Source organism: Taudactylus pleione, unplaced genomic scaffold (assembly GCF_031769625.1).
Source record: "Taudactylus pleione unplaced genomic scaffold, aTauple2 ptg001621l, whole genome shotgun sequence".
NCBI classification, from domain to species: domain Eukaryota; kingdom Metazoa; phylum Chordata; class Amphibia; order Anura; family Myobatrachidae; genus Taudactylus; species Taudactylus pleione.
In genome coordinates, this window is record NW_028286018.1 from 209,188 (window position 1) to 223,760 (window position 14,573).

Below are 14,573 nucleotides of genomic sequence, written 5' to 3' on the forward strand. Positions count from 1 at the left end.
TTAGCTCTGCGTCTCCGAATCTATGGAACTCGCTTCCCCGCGCAGTATGAGAGGCCTCTATTCTAGAAGCCTTCAAAAACAGACTCAAGACTCCTTAAAAAAGATCCCGAGTGGTGTCAAAACGCGTTGGTGCGGAGAAGAATCATTGGACCCTGCCTGGTTTTTGTGTATCTGTACCTGGGGATGTCTGGTTCCGATTTTAGCAATGGGCCTTTATGTCTACTTCTATGTGTAGACTTAACATCTGTCTTTCCTTCTGTTCTGAAGGGAATCAACATAATTGTTTGGAGAACAAAGTGTGACAGGGGGGGGACAGAGACCCTGGATGTGCAGTGCCCTGCATTTGTCTACCAATATGTGTAGACTCCATGGGCGGGACGCATGACGCATCGCACTTGCGATGCGATGCGTTCCGCCGGTCATCGCATGCATGCTGGCATTGGTGACGCCGGTATGCAAAGGGCCGCTCTGTCGGTAAGATTGTCCCTTTGTGATGGAGGTGACTTTCGGGTCTATGACGCGCTGCGGGGGGATGCTGGGAGTGATTGGATCCCTCTATCAGCACTCTGCAGAGATAAACCCATAGGCTTCTATAGGTAACAACGTCAGAAAGATGGGGTTACCCACCGCAGCCAAGTCCCAGAGTACATCGCACTCCGGGACTTAGTGTATATGAGAAATGCAGGCAATCACGCATGTTTGTGGCATTACGTCATGAAGTCGCACATACTGTAGGTGGACGGGGCCAGCCAGCACCTGGAAGCACGTATCAGTTCACGGAGCGTCTAGAAGATGCTCGGTGCAGCTGTATACCCGGCAGGGTGCCTGCCTGTAGCGTCCAATAGGAAGCTATGGGCTTCACTGCTGCAGCCCACAGAGCCCAGCGCACACCCCTAGTTACGGCCCTGATTACAAGCGCTAAGCTAGTGCTGGGGGCCCGTCTTCTTAAAATATGCGCAACTGAAAATACACGTAAAAGTGCGCCCGTCCGTCTCTAAATCACCAGCGATAGTCCCAACTCCCCGTATAAGTTCTATTATTCTCCTGTTCCATCATGTCATCACCACATCCTATATATTTCTCACAAGTGTAGGGGGAGTTGCATCAAATCTTTAAGAGAGAAAAAGTGAAGTTGCTCATAGCAACCAATCAGCGGCTAATTGCCATTTTTCTAGTACCGCCTGCAACATGACAGTTAGAAGATGATTGTTTGATACTTTGGGGTCTAGTTACTAAGCAGTGTTAGGAGAAGTGAAAAGTGATAAGGTGGCAGCCAATCAGCTCCCAACTGTCATTTTTCAAACACAGCCTGTGAGATGATAGTTAGGAGCTGATTGGCTGGTACCTTATCACTTTTCACTCTGTCACCTAACACTGCTTAGTAAATAGACCCCTTTATCTCCGTCCATTTTATCTCTCTCCAAGATTTGCTAAATCTCCCCCCATGGTGCAGTGTGATAATGTGCATTGATATTGTGCTTTGGCATGCAGACAATGGGGAATGTGTGCTGCGGCTGTACTCCCTGCTCCGTGGACAGAGTCCCACTCCAGCTGGATGAATAGTACATGTGTGTGCAGCTGTACCCCACCCACAGGACTGCTCCCAGGCACCACAGCAGCAGCAGCAACAACACTCAGCCACAGGAGCAGAGGGAAATGGGGACCGTGGGGGAGCGAATCAGCATGGAGGTGAGTGCACCTGGCGGGGGGGGGCAGGTGGTCTCCCCCCCTTTCACCCCTGGCAGGGTATTTCGGAACATGGCGTAGATCGGGCCACCATTTCACATCAGTCTCAAGACCCTTTCACGCTGTATTCAGTGGGAGATGTTGCCCATAGCAACGAAACAGCGGTTAGCTAACATTTTATAGAAAGTACTTGATAAATGGTAGCCAGAAGCTGATTGGTTGCTATGGGTAACTTATCCACTAGTACTTTTTAAAAGGTATGATACATACCCCCTCCATATCCTGTACACGGGAAGGTGTGAACGGGTTAACGTGCAGAATTAAAGCCACATGGTGAATGGCAAGTGTCCAATAACTACATTATATGGACGTGAGGATAATGCACCTGTTGCTGTACATTATATGGATATTAGTCATGAGGACTTCATTCACCATGTAAAGACATATGGTCTTAGGCTAAGTGCTGTTATATAGCTCGCGGAAATCCACGGTGTAATATTACCAGAAGGATGGTGTTTATAATATAGGGTGTGTGTTATTCCTTATAATATAGGGTATGTGTTATTCCTTATAATATAGGGTGTGTGTTCTTACTTATAATATAGGGTGTGTGTTATTCCTTATAATATAGGGTGTGTGTTATTCCTTATAATATAGGGTGTGTGTTATTACTGTTATAATATAGGGTGTGTGTTATTCCTTATCATATATAGGGTGTGTGTTATTCCTTATAATATATAGGGTGTGTGTTATTACTTATAATATAGGGTGTGTGTTACTCCTTATAATATACGGTGTGTGTTATTACTTATAATATAGGGTGTGTGTTATTCCTTATCATATATAGGGTGTGTGTTATTACTTATAATATAGGGTGTGTGTTACTCCTTATAATATACGGTGTGTGTTATTACTTATAATATAGGGTGTGTGTTATTACTTATAATATAGGGTGTGTGTTATTCCTTAGAGTGTATGTTATTCCTTATAATATAGGGTGTGTTATTCCTTTTAATATAGGGTTTGTGTTATTCCTTATAATATAGAGTGTGTTATTCCTTATAATATAGGGTGTGTGTTATTCTTTATAGTGTGTGTTATTCCTTATAATATAGTGTGTGTTATTCCTTATAGTGTGTGTTATTCTTTATAATATAGGGTGTGTGTTATTCCCTATAGGGTGTGTTATTCCTTATAATATAGGGTGTGTTATTCCTTATAATATAGGGTTTGTGTTACTCCTTATAGTGTGTGTTATTCCTTAGAATATAGGGTGTGTGTTACTCCTTATAGTGTGTGTTATTCCTTAGAATATAGGGTGTGTGTTACTTCTTATAGTGTGTGTTACTCCTTATAATATAAGGGTGTGTTATTCCTTATAATATAGGCTATGTGTTTTTCCATATAATATATAGTAATGTATGTTATTCCTTATAATATAGGGTGTGTTATTCCTTATAATATAGGGTATGTGTTATTCCTTATAATATAGGCTGAGGAAGCTCAATAAGAAGACCAGGAAATACAGGGTAAACTGTGCAAAGACTATATTGCTTATTACCATGTTTGGCAGCTGGGGAGGGGTGTGCATGAAGGCTGAGGAAATATGCACAGGTACCCCAGACCCGGGGACATGCTGTCGATAATACTTATGGTAGCTGCAATACAAATCTCTCATCCATGATCCTCCTGCCCTTCCCATCACAGCCATGTGGCCGGGCCCCAGTCAGCTGCAGGGCAGCACCAGTGGGGGTTGTGGTGACACTGGTGAGATACTGGGGGCAGGAGTGAAAAGCAGGGGCCTGTGGTGAGATGCAGGGGGGTGCGGTAAGAACCAGTGACAGGAGTGAGAAGCAGAATACTGTGGTGAGATTTAGGATACTGTGGTGAGATGCAGGGGCAGCAGTGAGAAGCAGGATGCTGTGGTGAGATGCAGGGGGGTGCGGTAAGAACCAGTGACAGGAGTGAGAAGCAGAATACTGTGGTGAGATTTAGGATACTGTGGTGAGATGCAGGGGGCAGCAGTGAGAAGCAGGATACTGTGGAGATGCAGGATACTGTGGTGAGATGCAGGGGCAGCAGTGAGAAGCAGGATGCTGTGGTGAAATGCAGGGGGCAGCAGTGAGAAGCAGGATGCTGTGGTGAGATGCAGGGGGCAGCAGTGAGAAGCAGGTTTATGTAGTGAGATGCAGGGGCAGCAGTGAGAAGCAGGATGCTGTGGAGAGATGCAGGGGGCAGCAGTGAGAAGCAGGATGCTGTGGTGATATGCAGGGGGCAGCAGTGAGAAGCAGGATGCTGTGGTGAAATGCAGGGGGAAGCAGTGAGAAGCAGGATACTGTGGTGAGATGCAGGGGGCAGCAGTGAGAAGCAGGATGCTGTGGTGAAATGCAGGGGGCAGCAGTGAGAAGCAGGATGCTGTGGTGAGATGCAGGGGGCAGCAGTGAGAAGCAGGATACTGTGGTGAGATGCAGGGGGCAGCAGTGAGAAGCAGGATGCTGTGGTGAGATGCAGGGGGCAGCAGTGAGAAGCAGGATGCTGTGGTGAAATGCAGGGGGCAGCAGTGAGAAGCAGGATACTGTGGTGAGATGCAGGGGGCAGCAGTGAGAAGCAGGATACTGTGGTGAGATGCAGGGGGCAGCAGTGAGAAGCAGGATGCTGTGGTGAAATGCAGGGGGCAGCAGTGAGGAGCAGGATATTGTGGTGAAATGCAGGGGGCAGCAGTGAGAAGCAGGATGCTGTGGTGAGATGCAGGGGGCAGCAGTGAGAAGCAGGATGCTGTGGTGAAATGCAGGGGGCAGCAGTGAGAAGCAGGATGCTGTGGTGATATGCAGGGGGCAGCAGTGAGAAGCAGGATACTGTAGTGAGATGCAGGGGGCAGCAGTGAGAAGCAGGATACTGTGGTGAGATGCAGGGGGCAGCAGTGAGAATCAGGATACTGTGGTGAGATGCAGGGGGCAGCAGTGAGAAGCAGGATACTGTGGTGAGATGCAGGGGGCAGCAGTGAGAAGCAGGATACTGTGGTGAGATGCAGGGGGCAGCAGTGAGAAGCAGGATACTGTGGTGAGATGCAGGGGGCAGCAGTGAGAAGCAGGATACTGTGGTGAAATTTAGGGGGAAGCAGTGAGAAGCAGGATGCTGTGGTGAGATGCAGGGGCAGCAGTGAGAAGCAGGATGCTGTGGTGAGATGCAGGGGGCAGCAGTGAGAAGCAGGATGCTGTGGTGAGATGCAGGGGGCAGCAGTGAGAAGCAGGATACTGTGGTGAAATGCAGGGGGCAGCAGTGAGAAGCAAGATACTGTGGTGAGATGCAGGGGGCAGCAGTGAGAAGCAGGATGCTGTGGTGAGATGCAGGGGGCAGCAGTGAGGAGCAGGATATTGTGGTGAAATGCAGGGGGCAGCAGTGAGAAGCAGGATACTGTGGTGAGATGCAGGGGGCAGCAGTGAGAAGCAGGATACTGTGGTGAGATGCAGGGGGCAGCAGTGAGAAGCAGGATACTGTGGTGAGATGCAGGGGGCAGCAGTGAGAAGCAGGATGCTGTGGTGAAATGCAGGGGGAAGCAGTGTGATACAGGGGGCAGTGGTGACATGGGGTAGGTTGTTCCGAGATACAGGGAGCTATGACGAAATGAAATTGCTTACGTGTGAATTCGGGACGGGTTGCTAGTTTCTTATAATTAGAGATGTGCGGGTCCAGTTTATTCGGTTCTGATCACCAAGTTTGGATTTCTCTTATTGGCTATCCAAAACACGTGACAGCCGGATAGCCAATATGGTGCAGTTTTTGAGATCCGAACATATCCGATTAAACCGAACCGCACATCTCTACTTATAATATACAGTAAGTTGTGTTATTCCTTATAATATAGGATGTGTGTTATTCATTAGAATATAGGGTGTGTTATTCCTTATAATATAGGGTGTATGGAATTCCTCATAATATAGCGTATGTTATTCCTTATAATATACCGTAATGTGTGTTTTTCCTTTTAATATACAGTAAGGTGTGTTATTCCTTATAAAATAGTGTGTGTGTGTGTGTGTGTGTTATTCCTTATAATATAGGGTGTATGCTATTCATTATAATATAGGATGTGTGTTATTCCTTATAATATAGGGTGTGTGTTATTCCTTATAATATACAGTAAGGTTTGTTATTCCTTATAATTTGCAGTAATGTATGTTATTCCTTATAATCTACAGTAAGGTGTGTTATTCCTTATGAAATAGTGTGTGTGTTATTCATTATAATATAGGATGTGTGTTATTCCTTTTAATATACAGTAAGGTGTGTTACTCCTTATAAAATAGGGTGTGTGTTATTACTTATAATATAATATACAGTAAGGTATGTTATCCCCTATAGGGTGCATTTTATTTATCTCTTATAATATATAGTAAGGCATGTTATACTATAAAATATAGGGTGTGTGTTATTTCTTATAATATAGAGTGTGCATTACTCCATGTAATATAGGATGTGTATTATTCCTTATAATATAATATACAGTAGGGTGTGTTATTCCTTATAATACAGGGTGTGTAATATAGTTAGTAAATAGTATTGATCCACAGTATATGCACATAATGATGTATAATATCATATATATTAATTTTATTATCAGAATTATGAGGAATTTGTACAAATTCCTTTGCAGGCCTCGAATATATTTTCCTAATTTGCTTTCACCTCCCTCACTTTCCGTACTCCCTTCCCTGGCATTTCCGTCCTGCATGTCAGCGCAGACAGAATTCCTAACCAGCAGCAGATGTCGTCGTGCGCAGATCAGTCAGTCGTCAGGATAATGATTCCATAGGATTCCCGTGACCTCAGATCACCTCTCCGGCCTAAATCAGGGAATTCCTGGGAAGAGGAGACTGTATCACAAACATAGACACCCAGATGCCTTATTTTACTTCAGTTGTGAATAGTACATTATTATTACTATTATTATTACTATTATTATTTTTACTATTATTATATTATTATTATTACTATTATTATTGCTATTATTATTACTATTATTATTTTTACTATTATTATATTATTATTATTACTATTATTATTATTATTAATAATAATAATAATAATAATAATAATAATAATAATAATAATAATGTGCATATATATTTTACTTTCATTTATTATACAGTATGTTACATCATAAGAAAAAATAATAATAATATAAATGCCGCCATTGCAATACAGGGTAATACCTAAAAATATGTAATGGACACAAAAGAGGTTAAGAATATAATGTATGTACTTGTAGAGTGCAGAGCAGTAACTAGACTTTTTGGTGCCCTGTGCCAGAGAGGGCATTGGCGCCCCCCCTCCCCCTCCATTTTTTAAATAGGGACATAAGATAGTGCACCTGAAAAAGGGCCATGGCCTCATGGGGAAGGTCCAGGGAAGAGATAGGGGAGGCCAGGAGATGCTGGGGATAAAAGAAGAGGAAGCTACAAGTGAGAATGATAATAAATAAGAACATTGACAGGCCCAAGCAGTGCCCCCTGCCCTGCGGTGCCCTGTGCCATGGCACTGGTTACACTACCCTAGTTACGGCCCTGGTAGAGTGCAAAGTGGCATACATAAATAGTGTCCTAGGGTGTAATAGATGTGTATTATGAATCATGTACAGTGGTCAGGTCATGTTGGGGGTGTAGTGTCCTATGTCTGTATACAGTGTAATAGATGTGTATTATGATCATGTACAGTGGTCAGGACATGTTGGGGGTGTAGTGTCCTATGTCTGTATACAGTGTAATAGATGTGTATTATGGTCATGTACAGCGGTCAGGTCATGTTGGGGGTGTAGTGTCCTATGTCTGTATACAGTGTAATAGATGTGTATTATGGTCATGTACAGCGGTCAGGTCATGTTGGGGGTGTAGTGTCCTATGTCTGTATACAGTGTAATAGATGTGTATTATGGTCATGTACAGCGGTCAGGACATGTTGGGGGTGTAGTGTCCTATGTCTGTATACAGTGTAATAGATGTGTATTATGGTCATGTACAGCGGTCAGGTCATGTTGGGGGTGTAGTGTCCTATGTCTGTATATAGTGTAATAGATGTGTATTATGATCATGTACAGTGGTCAGGACATGTTGGGGGTGTAGTGTCCTATGTCTGTATACAGTATAATAGATGTGTATTATGGTCATGTACAGTGGTCAGGTCATGTTGGGGATGTAGTGTCCTATATCTGTATACACAGTGTAATAGATGTGTATTATGGTCATGTACAGCGGTCAGGACATGTTGGGGGTGTAGTGTCCTATGTCTGTATACAGTGTAATAGATGTGTATTATGGTCATGTACAGTGGTCAGGTCATGTTGGGGATGTAGTGTCCTATGTCTGTATACAGTGTAATAGATGTGTATTATGATCATGTACAGTGGTCAGGACTCAGGACATGTTGGGGTGTAGTGTCCTATGTCTGTATACAGTGTAATAGATGTGTATTATGATCATGTACAGTGGTCAGGACATGTTGGGGGTGTAGTGTCCTATGTCTGTAACTCTGTATACAGTGTAATAGATGTGTATTATGATCATGTACAGCGGTCAGGTCATGTTGGGGGATGTAGTGTCCTATATCTGTATACACAGTGTAATAGATGTGTATTATGATCATGTACAGTGGTCAGGACATGTTGGGGGTGTAGTGTCCTATGTCTGTATACAGTGTAATAGATGTGTATTATGATCATGTACAGAGGTCAGGTCATGTTGGGGGTGTAGTGTCCTATGTCTGTATACAGTGTAATAGATGTGTATTATGATCATGTACAGTGGTCAGGACTCAGGACATGTTGGGGTGTAGTGTCCTATGTCTGTATACAGTGTAATAGATGTGTATTATGATCATGTACAGTGGTCAGGACATGTTGGGGGTGTAGTGTCCTATGTCTGTAACTCTGTATACAGTGTAATAGATGTGTATTATGATCATGTACAGCGGTCAGGTCATGTTGGGGGTGTAGTGTCCTATGTCTGTATACAGTGTAATAGATGTGTATTATGGTCATGTACAGTGGTCAGGTCATGTTGGGGGTGTAGTGTCCTATGTCTGTATACAGTGTAATAGATGTGTATTATGGTCATGTACAGTGGTCAGGTCATGTTGGGGGTGTAGTGTCCTATGTCTGTATACAGTGTAATAGATGTATATTATGATCATGTACAGTGGTCAGGACATGTTGGGGGTGTAGTGTCCTTTGTCTGTATACAGTGTAATAGATGTGTATTATGGTCATGTACAGTGGTCAGGTCATGTTGGGGGTGTAGTGTCCTATGTCTGTATACAGTGTAATATAATTGTATTATGATCACGTCCAGTGGTCAGGACATGTTGGGAGATGCAGTGCCCAATATTGGGAAGCGCGGTGTCCCAGGTTGGGAGCTGTAGTGTCCCATGTTGGCAGGTGTAGTGTCCCATGTTGGGAGCTGTAGTGTCCCATGTTGGCAGGTGTAGTGTCCCATGTTGGGAGGTGTAGTGTCCCGTGTTGGGAGGTGCAGTTCCCTGTGTTGAGAGGTATAGTGTCCTATGTTTAGAGGTGTAGTGTCCTATGTTGGGTTGTGTAGTGTCCCATATTGGGAGGTCAGGTGTAGTGTATTTTGTTGGGAGGTGCAGTTCCCTATGGTGGTAGGTGCAGTTTCCTATATTGGGAAGTGTAGGTGTCTCCATTTGGGAGGTGTAGTGTCCTATGCTGGCAGGTGTAGTGTCCCATGTTAGCAGGTGTAGTCTCCTATGTTGGGAGGTGTAGTGTCCCATTTTGGGAGGTGTAGTGTCCCATGTTGGCAGGTGTAGTGTCCTATGTTGGGAGTTGCAGTGTCTGTGTTGGGAAATGCAGTGTCCATGTTGGGAAGTCTAGTGTCCCATGTTAGAGGTATAATGTCCCATGTTGTGAGGTGCAGTGTCCCATGTTGTGAGGTGCAGTGTCCTATGGTGGGAGGTGTAGTGTCCCATGTTGTGAGGTGCAGTGTCCTATGGTGGGAGGTGTAGTGTCCCATGTTGGGAGGTGCAGTGTCCTATGGTGGGAGGTGTAGTGTCCCATGTTGGGAGATGCAGTGTCCGTGTTGGGAAGTGTAGTGTCCTATGTTGGGAGGTGTAGTGTCCTATGTTGGGAGGTGCAGTGTCCTATGGTGGGAGGTGTAGTGTCCTAAGTTGGGAGGTGCAGTGTCCGTGTTGGGAAGTGTAGTGTCCTATGTTGGGAGGTGTAGTGTCCTATGTTGGGAGGTGCAGTGTCCTATGGTGGGAGGTGTAGTGTCCTATGTTGGGAGGTGCAGTGTCCTATGGTGGGAGGTGTAGTGTCCCATGTTGGGAGGTGCAGTGTCCGTGTTGGGAAGTGTAGTGTCCCATGTTGGGAGGTGCAGTGTCCGTGTTGGGAAGTGTAGTGTCCTATGTTGGAAGGTGCAGTGTCCGTGTTGGGAAGTGCAGTGTCCCATGTTGTGAGGTGCAGTGTCCTATGTTGGGAGGTGCAGTGTCCGTGTTGGGAAGTGCAGTGTCCCATGTTGTGAGGTGCAGTGTCCTATGGTGGGAAGTGTAGTGTCTTATGTTGGGAGGTGCAGTGTCCTATGTTGGGAGGTGCAGTGTCCATGTTGTGAGGTGCAGTGTCCCATGTTGTGAGGTGCAGTGTCCGTGTTGGGAGGTGTAGTGTCCTATGTTGGGAGGTGTAGTGTCCTATGTTGGGAAGTGTAGTAGTGTGCTGTATAGTATGTATACAGAGAAGTATATATAGAATGCAGGCAGTTCTCAGTGTAGTAGTGTGCCGTATAGTATGTATACAGAGAAGTACATATAGAATGCAGGCAGTGCTCAGTGTAGTAGTGGGCCGTATAGTATGTATACAGAGAAGTACATATAGAATGCAGGCAGTGCTCAGTGTAGTAGTGGACCGTATAGTATGTATACAGAGAAGTACATATAGAATGCACGCAGCAGTGTGGGGTTAGGACGCTGACACGGGCACAGAGCAGGCACAGAGCCCATTTGTGCATGTGTAGGCGGAGTCCTGTGTTGACATTAGAATTATTTATGCAATTAGTCTGTGATTAATCACTTGAATTCCTCAGCACACCCCCTTCTCTCTCCCAATGCTGGCATGTGCCCAGTGGGCGAGGGCAGAGCGAGGCCGTGCCAGGGAAGGTGACAATCTCCACCACTGCAGGAGCAAAGCCCATTGTCACTGGCAACCGTCACCTAATCTGGCACCAGCCATTGCTCCTACTCCCTGCTTTCTGCCCTGTGGAAGGGAGAAGGGTGTCTAGGATTACCAGCCCTGGGCATGGCAGCTGGTAGAACGTGGTAATAAGGCACCGACGGTGTGTATGGTTCTGTGTCACTGAGCCTATACACGTTATACATGAAACATTTCTACATTCTAAGTAACTTTCCTGCTGCTAAATGTTTTATATACGCATCTCAACCACTATTTTACATCGGACAACATCCCCCATACCTGTTCTCCGGTAACCTACGCTGGCAAAGGGTTCCCACTGGTTCATTGTACTGGAGATGTATCTCATAACACAACTCAGTGTTCTAAATTATTTTTACAACCAATAACCATATTTATTCCTTATAACCACAGATACTGAGAATTATCCCCCAGAACCGGCTGTATTGTCACGCCTTGGTTCTGGAACATCTGCAGTATTTAAGTTAACTTATTCTAGCTGTTAGTGTTACTCCCCCCGCACAGCTGGCTCTGGGCACAGGCCATATGGGCAAATGCCTAGGGTGCCATTTCCCCAAGGGGCACCCAGCAGGCACGGTTGTGGGTTTGTCTGCAATTTAAGGCACTGCAGCTAAAATCTTGCATGAGGTGCTCTGGCCGGGTTCCAGTCCTGACCCAGCTCTCCCTCGTCCCCCCCACATGGCCAAGATGATGGCCGCAGCACTGAAGTGGTTAACCCTCATGCCGCGGTGCCATTTTTTAAATGTGTTACCGGTGCCAGGCACCATCTTCTGTCAGAAATGGGGCGACCGCAGATGATAACCGGAGATACAGTATCTGATGCAATCCTTCCATTATACATTGCAGGGATGCTAAATATTTGTGGTTATCCCCTGAAAATGGGTGTTTTTCAAGGTATATGCCACAAATAGTTAATGACAAATGGGCTCCTCAGTCTCACAATTATCTTTACATATAATTGAGGCTGAACTGGGGAGTAAAAAAATTAAAAATTAAGATATGACTGGCCGACCGCTCTCCCCCATTCACTCCGGAGTTCTACAACTCGGATAAAAGACGGAGTTTACACAATCTGCCAATTTTGGATTAGGAAGTAATTTAAGACGCACTCAGAGAAATGTAATATAATGCTAGTAATAGACAGTCCCGATGTCCGCTCATTTAAGAAACATAGGGGGTCTGTTTACTAAGCAGTGTTAGGAGACAGAGTGAAAAGTGATAAGGTGTCAGCCAATCAGCTCCTAACTGCCGTCTCACAGGCTGTGTTTGAAAAATGACAGTTGGGAGCTGATTGGCTGGTACCTTATCACTTTTCACTCTGTCTCCTAACACTGCTTAGTAAACAGACCCCAATGTCTTACATATTAAATGACGTGATACACTTTTGAACATACAGTATCAGAGTTCATTCTTTACACGTGATTGTGTCAGTATGTTCTGCAGATGTTCTGCGTGAACAGGCTACCAGATGTATATATAAGCGTATGTCACTTTCTCTGCACGCAAAAAATAACAACAGGTCAGGTACAGGCATGAAAGCAGGGGATGCAAGATGGAGTTTGGGAATTGAATGGTAACTGTTTGGCACCAAACTGAGAATTTGAACTTGATGGGAAGTCTGATGCGTTAAAGCCAGAATCATTTCTAATAATGAGTGTGAATGGATCCTGGGATTGCACACTAGTAGCCTCTTGTCATGTGAGTTTATTTCTTCCACATGGCACAGATCAGCACTTGAAGAGCATTGCTGGCATGGCACACACACACCCACACACCAAGGTTTGAATATGAATTTGCTCATGCAATATCCTAGATTGAGGGTGTTGCGTTAAAGCCAGAATCATTTCTAATAATGAGTGTGAATGGATCCTGGGATTGCACACTAGTAGCCTCTTGCCATGTGAATTTATTTTTTCCACATGGCACAGATCAGCATTTGAAGAGCATTGCTGGCATGGCACACACACACCCACACACCAAGGTTTGAATATGAATTTGCGCATGCAATATTCTAGATTGAGGGTGTTGCGTTAAAGCCAGAATCATTTCTAATAATGAGTGTGAAAGGATCCTGGGATTGCACACTAGTGGCCTCTTGCCATGTGAATTTATTTTTTCCACATGGCACAGATCAGCATTTGAAGAGCACTGCTGGAATGGCACACACACACACACACACACACACACACACGCACACACACACCGAGGTTTGAATTTGAATTTATTCATGCAATATCCTAGATTGAAGGTGTTGCTGAGCGGTGCCCACACACAGGAGGCTGGGCACCTTGGCACTGTGCCTGTAACGTTGGAAAGCAGAATGAATCACGAGTGTGAATGGTTACTATTATCCTGTAGCACGGTGCACATGGACTTGCAGGCATGTACATTTACCACAGGTTACCTGGAGATAGGGTGCCACCTTTAGCTGAAGCCAAAACTGCACAGAGATGGTGAAACATGCACTGTGACTTGGCATGAATCAGCAGGCCTCCCCAATCCTCCTCCGCTCCTCTAATAACACTCCTGCCTTGCCTCGTGCCTCCCTGGCAGGGAGTGAGACTCAACTCCCAGCAGTATGATTACATTTGTATTTTTAAGGCACATTTTTCATTCTGAGACTGGGGCCTGCCCCCCAGAATGCCCCCATAGCCGTTCCACAGCTATGCCCTTGTATACACAAAAGGGGGGGGGGCGGAATTGTGCAGCCCCTCATAGAGGCTGAGAATTACACCCAGCGTACAGCAGTAGTGGTACTGTGATGCTGGCCATACATTTAGTGTCTTCCACACATACTCAAAGTTCCACCCGACAGACAGAACCAGGCAAAGGACTTGGTCGTGTTTAGTACAGCCGGACGCTGCCTGAGAAGACACAGCCAGGACCCTTCTTGCTGGCTGCAGTTAGGTCAGTGTACTGAGGTAGCTGAGCAGAAGGCTGAGCTGCATGATACTGGCATGTGTTCCTGTGAGTCAGACATGACACAGTGTCTGGGTAGCAGGGTGTGGGAGGGAGGCTGCCTGTGGCACTCTGTCAATGAATCTCACCGTTACTACATCTACCCCGGGACATGTCACATTGGGACAGAAGTGACCGGTCTGGTCTGAAACAACCTCCTGACCCTGAATTTCACACGCCCGACAGTCTATGGTCACACGGAGATGGGAATCACTCATTCTGTACACGTTATACGCCGCTCGCCTGCAAAGGTGCAACTCTGCCTCAGCTCTGTCCCATTACAGTGACAAAGTGACTAAACTGAGTATTCAGTCACACAAATGTGTGTGTGTGTGTGTGCGTGCACGTGTAACAGAGTCTTATTAAAGGTTGAGTTTCCCATATCCAAAATGTTTGGGACCAGGAGTATTTTGGATATCGGAATGTTCCGTATTTTGGAACATTTGCATTCCATAATGAGATATAATGAAATATATTGGGGATGGGACCTTAGTCTAAACACAGGATACATTTTATACGCTTTATACACTTTGGCGTCTATTTACTAAGCAGTGTTAGGAGACAGAGTGAAAAGTGATAAGGTACCAGCCAATCAGCTCCCAACTGTCATCTCACAGGCTGTGTTTGAAAAATGACAGTTGGGAGCTGATTGGCTGGCACCTTATCACTTTCTTATCACTTTTCACTCTGTCTCCTAACACTGCTTAGTAAATAGACCCCATAG

The 14,573-nt window shown here is 45.2% G+C and overlaps 1 protein-coding gene across 1 annotated transcript in view; it reads left to right on the forward strand.

Moving 5' to 3' along the window:
• The first annotated feature begins 1,566 nt into the window (after nt 1-1,566).
• The window catches only part of NINJ2 (ninjurin 2), a 31,082-nt gene continuing 18,075 nt past the window's right edge, over nt 1,567-14,573 (forward strand). The window contains exon 1 of the mRNA XM_088464234.1: nt 1,567-1,689. Coding sequence (XP_088320360.1) covers nt 1,567-1,689 — 123 coding nt within the window. The remainder of the gene's footprint in view (nt 1,690-14,573) is intronic.